This window comes from Passer montanus, unplaced genomic scaffold (genome assembly GCF_014805655.1).
Source record: "Passer montanus isolate IOZ18808 unplaced genomic scaffold, ASM1480565v1 scaffold211, whole genome shotgun sequence".
Lineage (NCBI taxonomy): Eukaryota > Metazoa > Chordata > Aves > Passeriformes > Passeridae > Passer > Passer montanus.
The window spans coordinates 211,789-226,903 of record NW_024366715.1 but is presented as its reverse complement, the minus strand read 5'-3'; the positions used below and the strand labels follow the sequence as shown (position 1 = coordinate 226,903).

The 15,115-nt window shown below is 58.2% G+C and overlaps 1 protein-coding gene across 1 annotated transcript in view; it reads right to left on the bottom strand.

Moving 5' to 3' along the window:
- The window catches only part of RBM15 (RNA binding motif protein 15), a 7,718-nt gene extending 6,877 nt beyond the window's left edge, over window positions 1–841 (bottom strand). The window contains exon 1 of the mRNA XM_039709531.1: window positions 1–841. Coding sequence (XP_039565465.1) covers window positions 1–749 — 749 coding nt within the window. The 5' untranslated portion in view covers window positions 750–841.
- Window positions 842–15,115: the final 14,274 nt, after the last annotated feature.

Below are 15,115 nucleotides of genomic sequence, written 5' to 3'. Positions count from 1 at the left end.
GGGTGCCGCACGGCGGCCGCCACCGCCCCGACCGCGGCCGCGCCGTAGGGAGACTCCTTGTCCAGCAGCGCCGGGGAGCGGCTGCTGCGCCGGCGGCCGCTGCCTCCGCCGACATAGACGGCCTCGATCTTGAGCGGGCGGTCGTAGAGCACGAGGCGGCCGCGGGCGTGCTTGGCGGCGCGCGCGTCCTCGGGCCGGCGGAAGTTGACGAAGGCCACGCGCTCGTCGGCGGCGCCGGCGCCGGGCGGGAGCCGGCTGATCTTGACGCTCACGTCGCCGAAGCGCTTGAACTCGTGGAAGAGCCCGTCCTCCACCGCCTCGTCGCTCAGCGCCGAGCCCAGCTCGCTGATCTTCAGCGTCTTGTACTCGCCGCCGCCCAGCTCCGACGAGGAGGACGAGGAGGAGGCGGCGGCGGCCGCCCGCGATTCCCCGCCGCGGCTGCTGCTGCTTCGCGACGCCTCCGCGGTTTTACCGCCGTAGCCGTGCCGGCTCCCGCCGCCCGCGGCCGCCGCCGAACCGCTCTCGTACTCGCGGCTGCCGGCGCGGCCGCCCTTGTCCGCGTGGGCGCCGCGCCGGCCGCTCCCGCTGTTGCTCTCGCCGGACGCCGCCGCCGCTTTCCCGCCGTTGGAGCCGCCGCCGGACGAGCCGCTCGGCTTCTTGCTGCCGCGCGAGGAGGAGGAGGAGGACGCCGAGTCCTCGCCGCCCCGGGAGCGCTTGGCCTTGGCGGGCGAGCGCTCCTTGCCCTTCATGGCGGCGGCGGCCGCGCTCCCGCCGGGCCTCCCCGACCGCCCCGCTCACGCACCCGCCGCCATCTTGGGAGCCGCGCCGGCAGCGCGCGCCGCCCCCCCCGCGCCCATTGGCTGCCCGGGGCGACGCCCTCGCCCATTGGCTGTCGCCGCGGGGGTGCTCCGCCCACCTCCCGGCGGTTCGCGTTCCCATTGGCCCGCTGCGCTGTCGGTCTGCCAGCCAGCCCCGTGCTCCCGAGGGGGGGGCGGGAGTTGCCGCCGTCGCGCGCCTCCCAGCCCCGCTCGCTCATTGGGCAGTTAGAAAGGGCGCGGCGATCTCATTGGACGGTCCTACCTGTCAGTCGTGGCAGCTCAACCATGGGAGGATTTTCGCTGCCCATTGAGCACTGGGCAGAACTTAGCTCCGCCTTCTGATTGGCTCTCCTCCCTGCCAGTTACAGTAACAGTTCTGCGGCCCCGCCCCGCCCTTCGCCATTGGCTCGCTCGCTGAAATGTGGGTTCCCATCGTACCTCTCAAAATCTCGCGAGTTGCTCTGTCCCCGCTCCCTTTGCTCATTGGTCACTGGTCAACACATTTAGCTGATGTGATTGGCTGATCCCTACGCCGCTCACGGAAAAGTGCGCCCCACTCCCTACTCCGTTCCTGGTTTATCATTGGGCGAGAAAACGTCCCCAGGCGTCTGATTGGGTGCAGACAGGCAGAGTGCTGATTGGCTAGGACAAATATCAATCAGGCTTCTTCTGGCTGTGATTGGTCCCCGCGGGAATGGGGGCGTTCCTCGGCAGAGCTCACGGTGCGGCGGCGTCTGAGGGCTCAGAGCACGGCGAGCCGCGGTGCGGAGCGGAGCTGCGCCAGCGCTGCCCGTCCCTGCCCTCAGCGGGCTGGGCTGAGCCCCCCGCGGGGCGAGAGGAGGGAGCTCGGCTGCATTCAGTGCCAGCCTCACCCTCTCCCTGTTTCCTCGTGCGTGTCCGCACCGGGAATGCAGGATAGCGCTGCCGGCGGCTGCGGCAGCCCCTCAGCTCTGCGGCTCCCCGGGGCCGGGCGCTGCTCTGCCGCGTCTGGAACCCTGCGTAGCTGCAGGGACTGTCTGGGAGCACGGCCACTCCGTGATCCGGGACAGCAAACCGCTTGAACTATTTCCCATTTAAAGCTTCACATCGCGGTGGTTATCCTGCTACATTCCTGCTCTCGCCAGCAGTGCCGTGTTTGCTTAGGGAGTTGGAGCTCGGAGGTTCTCAGCGATGGGGAAGAAGTTTGGGTTAGTCTGAGGTGAAGGAGGCCTCAGGGTCAGGGAATCCCGGCTCCTGTGGAACAGGAGCACCTCTAATCCTGGTGTTTTGTTAGGACCTTTCTATAATCCCTGTATTTTGTGAGGATCCTCCTATAATCCCTGTGTTTTGTGAGGATCCCGCTGCCACCTGGGGCCCTCCTCTTCCCCCTGCTCTGCTCTGCCTGTGGGAAATGGAGATGAGAAAGAGAGTGGTTCAAAGGGGGACAAAGCTGGGGCAGAGCTGCTGGAACTGCTGCCCAATTTCCACACTGAAACACCAATTTCCCCCAATAAAACCGTAAATTCAACAGCCAAGCTCCAGTTTCACCCTGAGCCCTGCAATTTCACAACCAAGCTGGATTCCCTCAACCCCCAATTTCACTCCAAACCCTCATGTCAGCCCCTCCAAACCTTCACTTCTCCACCCAGACCCAAAATTCATTCCCCAAGCTTTAACTGTCCTGCGTAAACTCCGATTTCACACCTCAACCCCGATATCATCTCACCAAACCCTAATATCACCCTCTTCTATTCCATCCTTCAAACCCCAATTTCATACTCCAACCACTCATTTCACCCCCCTAAATCCTAATTTCATCCCGTGGAACCTAATTTCACCCACCAAACCCTCATTTCATTTTCCCAAATCCTAATCCTGACATCCCAAATCCCAATTTCTTCCCCCAGGCACGAATTTCATCCCACCAGATCCTGATTTTTATCCTAAACCCCTATTTCCATACCCCAAACATTAATTTTGTGCCAACAAACCCTAATTTCACCCCATCATACTCCAGTCTGATCCCATCAAACCCCATTTCACCCTCCAAACTCCAATTTCACCCCCACAACTGCAATTTCCCTTCCAAATTCCAATTTCACCCCACCACACCACAGCTTTATCCTCTCAAACCCCAATTTCACCCTCCAAACTTTAACACCATCCCACAAACCCCCAGTTTTACCCCCAACCCCCAATTTCACTCTCCAAACTCTTAGTTTCACCTTTGAAACCCCAATTTTACCCTACCAAACCCCAGTTTATTTTTATCCTAAACCCCTATTTCCATACCCCAAACATTAATTTTGTGCCAACAAACCCTAATTTCACCCCATCATACTCCAGTCTGATCCCATCAAACCCCATTTCACCCTCCAAACTCCAATTTCACCCCCACAACTGCAATTTCACTTCGAAATTCCACTTTCACCCCACCAAACCGCAGCTTTATCCTCTCAAACCCCAATTTCACCCTCCAAACTTTAACACCATCCCACAAACCCCCAGTTTTACCCCCAACCCCCAATTTCACTCTCCAAACTCTTAGTTTCACCTTTGAAACCCCAATTTTACCCTACCAAACCCCAGTTTGATCCCTCCAACCCCCAATTTCACTCTCCAAACTCTCAGTTTCACCTTCGAAACCCCAATTTCACGGCACCAAACCTCAGTTTCACCCCAACCCGCAATTTCACTCTCCAAACTCTCAGTTTCACCTTCTAAACCCAAATTTCACATTCTCCAGTCCTTCTTCTTGTCTGCCATCTAAACACATCGAAATCCAGCAGCTCCTGGGGAGGAATTCCCTGGAGCTGCACTGGAGTGGGAAGGGCTCCATGGAAAGCTGGTGCTCCAGCTTCTCTGGACTATGTTGGACAATCCCAGCCCGAGTGGTTGGAAATCAGGAGATCAGGAAGTACAATGTTCCCTCACTGAGTGCAGTGCCCTCATGTCTCTGTGTCACCCCCCAGAAATCCCATGTCTCCCAGGAGTTAATCCAGCCCAGGGAGGATAGGATGGGATTGTTTTAGCTGTGGCTGTCCCTGCCCTGTCGTCTTCTGGCACCCTGAAGTCGTGGGAGGGTTCCAGTGGTGGTGAATGGCTGATTGTGAAGTCATTCAAGGTTGGAAAACCTTCCAAGACCATGGAGGGCCTGGAGTGTTCCAGGGGGCTCTTGTGATCCAAGGGCAAGACCTGGCACGTGGCCTTGTTGACCCTCAGCCCATGGACCCAACCTGTTCAGATCCCTCTGCAGAGCCTTCCTGCCCTCCAGGAGATCCACGGGTGTTGTCTGTGAACTGAAAATGGTGCCCTTGACCCCCTCATCCAGATCATGGATAAAGAGATTTAACAGGACCAGTCCCAGTCCTGAGGCTTGGGGAAGCCCACTAACAGCTGGCTGCAATGGATGTTGAATCACAGGATCCCAGACTGGTTTGGAAAGGACCTTCAAGCCCATCCAGTGCCATCCCCTGCCATGGCAGGGACACCTTCCACTGTCTCAGGCTGCTCCCAGCCCTGTCCAGTCTGGCCTTGGACACTGCCAGGGATGGAGCAGCCACAGCTGCTCTGGGCACCCTGTGCCAGGGCCTGCCCCCCCTCACAGGGAACAATTCCTTCCCAATATCCCATCCAGCCCTGCCCTCTGGCAGTGGGAGCCATTCCCTCTCATCCTGTCCTACCAGGCCCTTGCCCCAAGTCCCTCTCCAGCTCTCCTGGAGTCCCTTTAGTCCCTGGAAGGGGCTCTAAGGTCTCCCCAGAGCCTTTTCTTCTGCAGGCTGAGCATTCCCAGCTCTCCCAGCCAGGCCCCATGGTGGAGATGCTCCAGTTATTTCAGCAACTTCATGGCCTGCTCTGGACTCACTCCAACACTTCCAAATCCTTCTGATGTTTGGGGCAGCAGAACTGGATGCTCCATGATCTTTAAATACAGACCTTGGAGTGACAGGAATTCTGTTTAAAACATACACCAAGCTTCTGAAACTGAGATTCTTCTGTGGAACCACCTGAACCCAGCGGAGGTTCCTGTGGTGGCTCAGGAGCTCGGGGTGTGGGGATCACCATGGGGAAGCTGAGGGACACAGCTGGGTGGTGTGATCAGAAGAAGGGACACAAAGATGTGCAGGAGGAGCCGTGGCTGATCTGTGGATCTGTCACAGGGCTTGTTCCAGCTGCTGCTCCCAGCTGGATCCAGCTGCTTCCCACAGAGACACAGCTGAAGGATAAAGCTCAGGCTTATGGTTTTCCTGTGGACAAATTGTTATTCTGTCAAGACTGTACTGTTTGACAGCAAAACCTCCCTTCCAGAGCTGCTAGGAAGGGTGTTGGAGGCTGGGTTGGAGTTGACTGAGCAGTGAGACCCAGCAGCCAGCATGTTTTAGGGAGCAGAATATCCCAGTGTACAAGAAGAAAGCATCACTGCAGTCTGGATCAGATGTTTCCACATCCCATGCAGAAATCTCTCCCCTCCAGCTCCTCTCCTGCATCTCCAGTTGTGTCTATAGGATTATGCAACCCCAGACTGGTTTGGGTTCATCAAAAAGCTCATCTCCTTCCACCTCCTGCCATGGGCAGGGCCACCTTCCACTAGCCCAGGTTGCTCAGAGAAGAATCACTGAAGAATCACTCAGTGATGTGAGAGAAAAGTGCGCAGAAAACCATAATGTGCCACATTTCAGCTTCATCTGAAATTTTTCAGTTACATCTGGTAAAACCTGGCACAGCTCCGTGGCTGAAGAAGAAATGCATCACGTTAACAACAAGTGATAGAGACTTGTCTCCACGGTCCTCTTCTCTCCCCAATGGTGCCTGGGGTTGGGAGAGAAAGACAGGGATTAAAATTCCTCAGCAGATGAGTCACAGGGTAAAAGACACCTTGGGGGGGAGCACTGGGCCACATCACCACAGGAACGGGCCCTCCTGATAGACATTTAATCTGATTTCACTCCTCCTGAACTGCTCCTTCCAAGGGGAGACTTCTCCTCCTGGATTTTTCCACCTCCGCATCAGCTGCTGGGGATGTGGATCTCTGTGGATCTGCACGGATCTCTGTTTGGCAGCTCTGGTGTGTTTTGGAGCAGGTTTGGTGCTGGGAAAAGGCATCTCAGCACTGGGAAGGAGCTCTGGAGAGGATCACGTTTGTCAGGCCATGAAAAACGATCTGGCACAAGCAGGAATCTTCCCCTGGGCCCAGGCTGGAGAAGGAGCGCTGTGCTCTGCTCTGCCTGTGCTTAGATAAAAGTGTATGAATAATTCAGGTGCCAGATGGCCCTTGAGCCCCTGGCCTAGATCTAAACATCTAATTACAGCTGGTGTCCCTGGGACTTGGGCATCCACGTCCCTCTGCAGAGCTGGGCTCATCCCACAGGACACTTGGGTGTCGCAGAACCACAGAAATTGGCTGTTCTCTGGGGGAAAAAAAAAAAAAACAAAACAAACCACAAAACCCCCCAAACATTATCTTGGGGTTTAACTTTGCCTTTTCCTTTCCAAACCCAGCAGATCACAGACGAGCAGGTGGGCCTGATGGAGGAGGAGATGCAGTGGGCTCCTTGGATGGATCCCGGAGCTCCCTCTCCAATCCCCTGATCCCGGCAGGCCTGCGAGCCCCTCTGCCGGGGAGGCATTTGCCTGCTTGCAGTTTTGCATTCAGCCGAGCTGCCGAGATGCGCTCGTGTCCCAGCTGGCTGTTGGAGACATGGAAATCCATTAGCTCCACTTAGGCGAGGCCACAAGAGCCCTCCCGGGAGCGGAGCTGCCCCGCTCTCCGACCCGAACGGAGGCGCAGCTTCCCCGGCACGGCGGCTGCGATCCCCGCAGCGGCCCGGAGCTCGCCTTGGCCAGCAGCAGGGAAACTGGAGAGCATCCCCGCTGCGGGATGCCGGGGAGCTCTGGCAGCGAGCAGCCAGGCAGCACCTCGAGGAAACAGAGAAGGAGCAGATCTCTCCCCGCAGCCGGGAAAGCTCGGGATGGAGACAGCTCGGGATTCCTCACCCTTGCCCGTGCCGCTGCCGGGTTAAACCGCTGCTAAAGCCAAGCTCGTGTTGCCTTGAGCTCTGCTGAGCACCGTCCCCGAGGGATTTGGGTCCCCAGGCAGCGATTTCTGCGGAGCATCTTCAGCACCAGCAGCCCCCGACACCTCGCGGCTCCCCAGCCTTGTGCCCGGGGGTGCCGGGGCTGTGCCCGCAGAGCAGGGAGGGCAGAGCAGGGCAGAGCAGGGCAGAGCAGGGCAGGCAGCCCCTGCCCGTCCCGCTGCCGGCAGAGGGCAACGACAGCCCGTGAATGACCGCCTCTGAGCCGGCCCCGCCGCCGCAGCCCAGCCCGAGACCCTCTGCCCTGGCTCCTCACCCCCCTCCGCTCCCTTTTCTTCTCCATTTCGCCTCTTTTCCTCCGCTGCGTGGGGAGGGATGGAGTTTAATAAGTAATGAAGGAATTTATGGAGCCATTAGCACGGTAATTGTTCGCTTTCCACCTAATATTCAGAGATTAATGGAGAGGGAAGAATAAACCCCCAAAGTACAGGGAGAATTAAGGCAGGATCAGGGATTGCATTGCAGGGCCGCATCCTTCTCTAAAGCCCTGCATCCTGAGGAGAGCTGCTGCACGGACATGAACCCACAATTCCAGAGCTTTGGGCACCCAGGGGTCCCCCGTGCTCTTGGTCCCGTTTCCCTCCCGGGGACTTGCTGAGAATGGCCCCACTCAGGACGGAGATGTCTGTACGGGATGGAGCCACCTGATTTGGGGTGCCAGCCCCGATCCCTCGCTCGTGGCCGAGCCCCGCGGCTCCTCCCGCAGGGATGCAGCCCGAGGAAGCCAGGAGGAGCCCTGGGAAGCCGCACACATCCACGGGCTTCAGGGGCTTTGGCTCTGCTCTGTGTCCGGCCCATCTGCCCCCTGCAAGCTGCTGCCTTTGCCTTCCAAGCGTTCCCTGTGCTCAGAGGAGCCCAGACTGACACGGTGCTCCCTCCCAGAGCCTTCCACCGAGAGGCAGGGACCTGGGCCACGGCCACCTCGGCTGCCTCAGCTCCTCCCTGCTCGGAGGAGCTGCAGGGCCCGGGAGGGCTCGGCCCGTGTGCGCTCCCGCAGCGATCCCGGCGCCTTTCAGCGCTGGAGCCATGTCCCTGCCACGCACGGTGGCACGGCCGGGAGTGACGGACGGGCTGGCCTTGCTGGGCAGACACCAGGCAGGTGGCAGCTCTGCAGGGGACCCATCACACAGCCAGAAGTGCCCAAAACCACCCAAACGCCAGAGACTCCATCCCAGCCAGGGCTCCCGGCTGCCTTTGGCAAAGGATTCTCCGTGGATAGGGAGAGGGAGGGAAAATGGGGGTCCCCCCCAGCCCCGAGCTGAGCTACAGCGTCACCGCTGCGTGTGACGTGTCTGCAGGACAAGTGGCACTTGCTCCGGGAGGGAGAGGCAGCGCTAAGGATGCTCCGAGGAGCCAGACAGCGAGACCAGCAGCGAGACCTGTGCCCTTCCCTGTGTCCCAGCGGGGAGGAACAAGGACACAGCCTGCGGCAAATGACATTTTCCAGCCATTTGCACAAGCGGCCGGGAAGGGAGGCGCTGGGCAGGAGCCTGCGGAGCGCCCGGCACTCACACAGGGAGACGAGGGAGATGGCCCCAAGACACAGCCCCATGTGCCAGCCAGCTCCAGGCACCTCACACCTCTCTCCCACACCTCTAAGGATCGTGCCCATCTCCCCTCACCTTCAGGGTGGTGTGTGTCACGTCTGGCAGCTCTTCCCCGTGACAGGCTCCAGCCACGGGGGGAGTGGAGTGTGCCATGCCAAGCAGCACGTCCTCCCCTGTCCCTGTCCCTGTCCCTGTCCCTGTCCCTGTCCCTGTCCCTGTCCCTGTCCCTGTCCCTTCGGGGCCTTGCCTGCAGCCCTGGAGGAGAACAGACCAAATCCTCCTGACACCTTCCTTCCCCTCCAACACCTTCCCAAGTGCAAAAGGTGCTGTGCTGAGATGCTTCACCCCAGGGCACAGGTGAGAGCCCAGGGAAGGTGCCTGGGACCCCTCAGCTCTGGGGACACGTGCTCATCACAAAACTCCAGGATTTTTCCTTTTTATCTGCCCTTCCCATCCCCTGCGATGCACAGGCACCCCCAAACTGGTTTCTCATCCCATTCACCTGCAGACAATTTCCCACCTCCTCCTAACCAGCTCCAGTGCCTCAGTTTCCCCACATTAGGGGGTTCAGGGAGATTTTTTCCATATGTGGAGGTGGGTGATGCCCCCACCGAGCCCCCAGCACATCCTGTCTCAGGTGCTCCAGCCTGGATTCATCACGTCTTTGTGTCACCAGGAGAAGGAAAAATGGCAATTAAAATAAGCCAGAGGCTGGCAGCTCCATTTGTCATCCCGAGGGGAACAGTTCCAGCCTGGATGGGAGGGAACTCAGGCAGGAGACAATCAATAAGGCCGTGGGTCTGTAAGGAGACACCCACCAACCTTCAGTCAGGCCCCAAAGTCAAAACCTCTCCTGACTTTGCTGTTGGAGCAGTGCTGGACCTGAGGAGGAAAAGTGTGAGTTCAATTCCCTCAAGATCTTGTGTTTCCAAGCCGACAGCTCTGGGCAAGGCTGTGCTGCTCAAGGAGACCCTTCTCCAGGTGTAAGGGGATCCTCCACCCTATGGAGGAGCCGTGAATAATTCATGGTGCTGGCTGGTGGCACAGCTCCTGGGCAGACCTGGGCTGCTCCTCAGAGGGGGTTTTAGCCCAGGATGATCCGAGGAACAAGGGAATCTTCTCATTTCCAGAGACCTGGGAGCTGGGCCATGCTTTGGGATCTCAATCCCAACTCTGCAAAGAGCAGAGTGTCACTCCAGGTGATTCACACCCACCAAGCTTCATCCCCATGGTGGCTCCGTGCTCTTCATCCCGTGGGACCATACCTGCCCCTTGTGTCTCCTCGTGGATGCTGCATTATGGATTTCATTCCATGCTTTCCCATCCCTCTGGGTGGCCCATCTGCAGTTCCCTTCCAGAAGGGCTGGGCTGACTCCTGCACCTCCTCAGGTGCTCCCAGCCTCCACAAGGACAAGGACCCAAGCCAGGCTGTCCTTGTCCAGCAGAGGCACCAGGAACTGTTACTCCCAAAGGAGAGCCATGAAAAACAGGGCAATGTCACCACAAACCTGCCCTGGTGGGACCCACAGGGTCTCACAGCTTGGGTGCCAGTCCAACCCCATCAGCAGGACACCTGCTGGGAGATCCTGATGGAAAAGGAGCTGGTTTTAGAGACCCAAAAGGTTCAACATGTGGTTTTATGCAGTGTGGGGGCAGCTCACAGGCACGGGAGCAGCCCTGCAGCCTCCTCCTGCCCTGGGCTCTCCCTCAGCTCCCTCCCATCTCCATTCCTCCTTCTTCCCCTCTAAGTCGTGATAAATCCTGTGGGTCTTTATCAAAAACCACACTGTACATTTGGTGCCTGGAGCTCCTTCAGCCATGGACTATGAATTCTTGCTAAATATATATTTAAGGCAGTCGTGGGGATATTTTTAAATGACCCCTGAAGCTATTTCTGCTTAATTTCCCTCACTTTTTCTCTGTGTCTCTCCCTGATCTTCCCCTCCAGAGAGGACGAGAGCTCATTTTCATCTCTCCTGTCTGGGAGATGGGGTGTCTGACAGGCTGAGGACAAAAACCAGCCCAAAAAAAGAGCAGACAGGGCTGAGCAAGAATAGCAACAGGGCTGGCCCAGGACAAAGCGCAGCAGGTCCGGCCCCCTCTGGCTTCAGGGTGCTGCTGATCACCAGTCAAGAGCACCCAGCGTGGAATATTCCCGTCTGCAGCCTCGTCCAGGCACCAAACAAGGCTTTCAGAACCTCTGTAATCTTGAATTAGATTAAACCTCCGTGGGCAGGATGAGATCTACTCCTGGTCCTGATGCTTGGGAGCAGCCCCTGCTCAAAGGCAAAGGCACATCCCAGCCTGCCGTGAGAAAACAGCGGGTCCAGCCATAGCCCCAAACCCAATTTATTTTCCACCTTGGGCCAAGCTGTTTCTCTGCTTTACATCTCAATTTTCTCATCTGACACCTGTGGAAAATCAGCGGTTCCTGGAGCTAATAAGGCCCCGCAGACGGGAGAGGTTCTTTTCCAAGGCAGCCCTGGGGGAAGAGCAGTGTGTGCACACATGGGTTAGTGCACTGAAACACTGCCAGGGGAGAAACACAGACCAGTGCAAAACCCCAGGCTGGTGCTGAGGAGGAGCCAGTCCCTTGGTTTAACCCTTTCATCTCCCCCCAGTCTCCTGTCCCTGCTGCTGTCCTTGGGAAGCCTCCGTTCATCTGCAGCCACTGGCTCATCATCTTCCCTGCAGGCATGATCTGTCCTTCCAGCTCTGCCCCTCATCCATTCCTTTCACAAGTCATTCATTCCCAGCCCTGAGTTTCATCCCACCACAGCAGCCTCCCCCTCATGCTGACCCCTTTGGTTTGGCATTTCTCAGGTGTCCGTGGGGATTTTGTCTGGCTGAGTGGGAAGAGGCAGGATTGCCTGCTGCCCTCCAGCAGGAAAGGGGAATGCTGCTTTGCCCCTGGCTTCTTCTCTGTGGCTTTCCATCTCTACCTTCCCCCAAATCTCCTTACCTGCAACTCACCTTCAGCCTTTTTGTGGCACTTCCCCAGCTGCCCAGGCTTCTCCAAGCCTTGTGAATTGTTGACTTGATAGGATCCAGCAGAAAATGAAGACAAGAGCACATCATAAACCAGAAAATGGGGATCCCTCTGAGGGAATAGATCCCTGACGAGGCCCTGCCTCCCAGGGAGCTCCCCCACCCCTCTGCCCAGCAGGATTTTAACCTGCACCGTGCTGGATGTCCAGCCCCAAGGTTTCACTGGTGAGATTTCTGCACCAGAGTCCAGCCTGGATTTCCATGAAAGCTCCTCCAAACCGTCCCACGGGCAGGTGGAGTAGCACAGGTACAGGAGCAAATCCCAGGCCCTGAAGATACTCAGAGCTTCTATTTTTCTTCAAATCTCTCCAGAATGCTTTAAGAGACCCTGGCTACTCCTTTTTGGTGCAAAATCCCCCCAAAGTTGAGGCTGCCAACAATCAGGTTCTAACCACAGGAACACCAGTGACGCACTCAGAGCATTCCCAGCAAACCAAAGTGGGTGAGCTGCTGCAGCCCCTTCCTCCCTGGGCTCTGCCTGGGCTTTGCCTGCGTGCTCAGCATTTGGCACTGAGGTGGTTTCTCACACCTCACTCAAATGCAGGCTGGAGCTGCTGGGAGGATTTTGCTGCTGCTGGAGAAAATCTCCCCAAATCCTGCCTGGGAGATGGGACAGAAGAACTGAGGGTGGGAAACTGTGGCTCACTGTAAACCTTCTCAGCTGGGGTCCTGTGAAAGTCCTGTTGCACATTCAGTCCTGGAGGTTCTCCATCAACTCCTGGATCTGAATTTCAGCACAAACCAGTCTGGATCCAGGATCCTGGTCTGTCAGGAGCTTGGAGCATCCATGAGCTTCAGGCTGACAAACAGAGGTACAGATGGGGTGAGATGGCCCAAAATGCCCCTCAGAGGAAGAGCCTGACCCCAGGAGACACCCAGGACATGGAGAGGAGACCCTACAGCTTCAGAAAATGTTTTATCAGGTGAGTGTCAGGTGCCACAACCTGGACTCTGGATGTAACCCCTTCCTCCCATGGCTGATTCACTGGGACAGCCCCCACTGAACCCTGGGACCAGCCAGCCCACTGCCAGGAGCTCTGGGAACGTGGATTGCTTCCAGATGCTCCTGGGGGAGGCCCAGGACACCCAGAGCTGCTGCAGGCTGGGCCAGAGCTGGGCACGTGGGCTGGAGCAGAGCCAGGGCACAGCTCCTGCCGTGCTCAGAGCAGCGCGGCTGTGAGAGGGCTCTGAGAGGTGGAGGGACAAGGGAGGGGAGCAGGAGGGGGCCTTGGTCACTCTTTACAGCACCCTTGGCCAGGCCAGGCCAGGGATTGTCCTGCTCTGCCCTGCTCTGCACCGGGGCAGCCTCACCTCCAGCCCTGGGGCACTTTTGGGCAGCACAATATAGAATATAAACAATATAAAAACAATATAAAAAAGATGTGAAGCCACTGGAGGGCATCCAGTGGAGGCCACGAGGATGGGGAAGGGTCTGGAGGGGCCTAATGAGGAGGGGCTGAGGGGACTTGCTCTGCTCAGCCTGGAGAAGGAGATGAGGGAAGACCTCGGTGGTGTCTTCAACATCCTCCCAAGGGACAGCAGGGGGACAGCAGGGGGACAGCTGTGGTCTCTGCTCCCTGTGACAGAGATAGGATCCAAGGGAATGGCTGGGGCTGTGTCAGGGGAGGGTCAGGCTGGAGATCAGGGAAAGGTTCTTCCCCCAGAGGGTGCTGGCACTGCCCAGGCTCCCCAGGGAATGGGCACAGCCCCGAGGCTGCCAGAGCTCCAGGAGAGTTTGGACAGCACTGCCAGGGATGCCAGGGTGGGATTTGGGGTGTCTGTGCAGGGCAGGGGTTGGGCTGGGTGATCCTGGTGGGTCCTTCCCACTCGGAATTCTGTGATTCTGTCCCTTTTATCCCAGGCAGAGTGGGTGTCCTTTGCATGCTCAGAGCCACAGTGACCATTGCACGGCTGGACAGAGGTGCTCTCCAGGGCCACTGGAGAGCTGGGGACACAGACACTGCTGGGACACTGGAGTGGGCAAATTCTGCCCTGAGGACCAGCATCCATCCCTTCCCTGGCTTCCCAGGGAAGCTTTACCAGCGCCCAGAGGCACTTTGGAGCCCTGAATGCCCCCTCTGTCTCCTGCTGTTTCTTCTTCTCACCCACTTGTTCCACTCCAGTTCTCCCCCCAGAACTGATGACCTCCCAGCCCTTCCCTGTCAGTGCTGCTGTCCCCACTAAGGGCGCTGGTGGCACCAGGCTGGCATGTCCCTGGCACAGCCCTGCAGGGAGCTCACAGCTCCTCACTGATGATGGGTGAGGTGGCAGTGAGGAGCTGGCAGTGAGCACCCACAGCCTGTGTGCTCCCCGGGCCAGTGGCTGGGCTTGGGGGCTGGTTTGGGGTGTTTGGTTTGGGGTGTTTGGTGTGGGGGGCTGCATTTGGGGTGCTGGGTTTGGGGGCTGGTTTGGGATGTTGGGTTTGGGGGCTGGTTTGGGGGTACTCCAGTTCTCCCCCCAGAACTGATGACCTCCCAGCCCTTCCCTGTCAGTGCTGCTGTCCCCACTAAGGGCGCTGGTGGCACCAGGCTGGCATGTCCCTGGCACAGCCCTGCAGGGAGCTCACAGCTCCTCACTGATGATGGGTGAGGTGGCAGTGAGGAGCTGGCAGTGAGCACCCACAGCCTGTGTGCTCCCCGGGCCAGTGGCTGGGCTTGGGGGCTGGTTTGGGGTGTTTGGTTTGGGGTGTTGGGTTTGGGGTGCTGGGTTTGGGGTGTTGTGTTTGGGGTGCTGGGTTTCAGGGGGCTGGTTTAGGATGCTGAGTTTGGGGATGCTGGCTTTGGGGTGCTGCATTTGAGGGGCTGGTTTGGGATGGTGGGTTTGGCTGGCTCAGCATCGGGTGCTGCACTGATGGAGAGTGGCAGTTGTGTGTGTTGCTAAGTGTGACACAGGCAGAGAGAGCTGGGAATGTCCAGCTTGGAGAAGAGAAGGTTGTGTGCAGACCTCACAGCTCCTTCCAGGGTCTGAAGGGGCTACAGGGAAGTTGGAGAGGGATCCCTCATCAGGAGTTGGAGTGACAGGACAAAGGAGAATGGGTTCAAACTGTCAGAGGACAGGAATACACAGATATTGGGAAGGAATTCTCCCTGTGAGGGTGGGCAGGCCCTGGCACAGGGTGCCCAGAGCAGCTGTGGCTGCCCCTGGATCCCTGGCAGTGCCCAAGGCCAGGATGGGGCTGGAAGCAGCCTGGGCTGGTGGGAGGTGTCCCTGCCCATGGCAGGGGGTGGAACAGGATGAGCTTTAAGGACTTTTCAACCCAACCCATTCCAGGATTCCAGGACACTGGCACAGGTGACCACCCAGCCTGGAAGGGGCAGAGGGCATTCAGTGAGGCTCAGCCAGGGGCTGGCAGCCCACACTGAGGGGACCTGGCTGGGACCCCCACAGGGGCTGGGTGAGCCTGTGAGCTGCCTTAAGAGGAGAGGGTCCCTCCCCATAACCATGGGTGCCCACCCAGGGCAGGCTGAAGACATCCCTGGAGCACCAGGAAGGTAAAAAACAGGGGGGAATTGGCAGAAATGGGGCAAAATCCCCCCCTGGGCTAAGCTGGGTCCTGCTCCAGCCTCAGGCTGTCGTTGCCCGTGGCTGCTCCAGCCCCTCTCTCCTGGTAAAAGTGCCTCCCCTCCTTTCT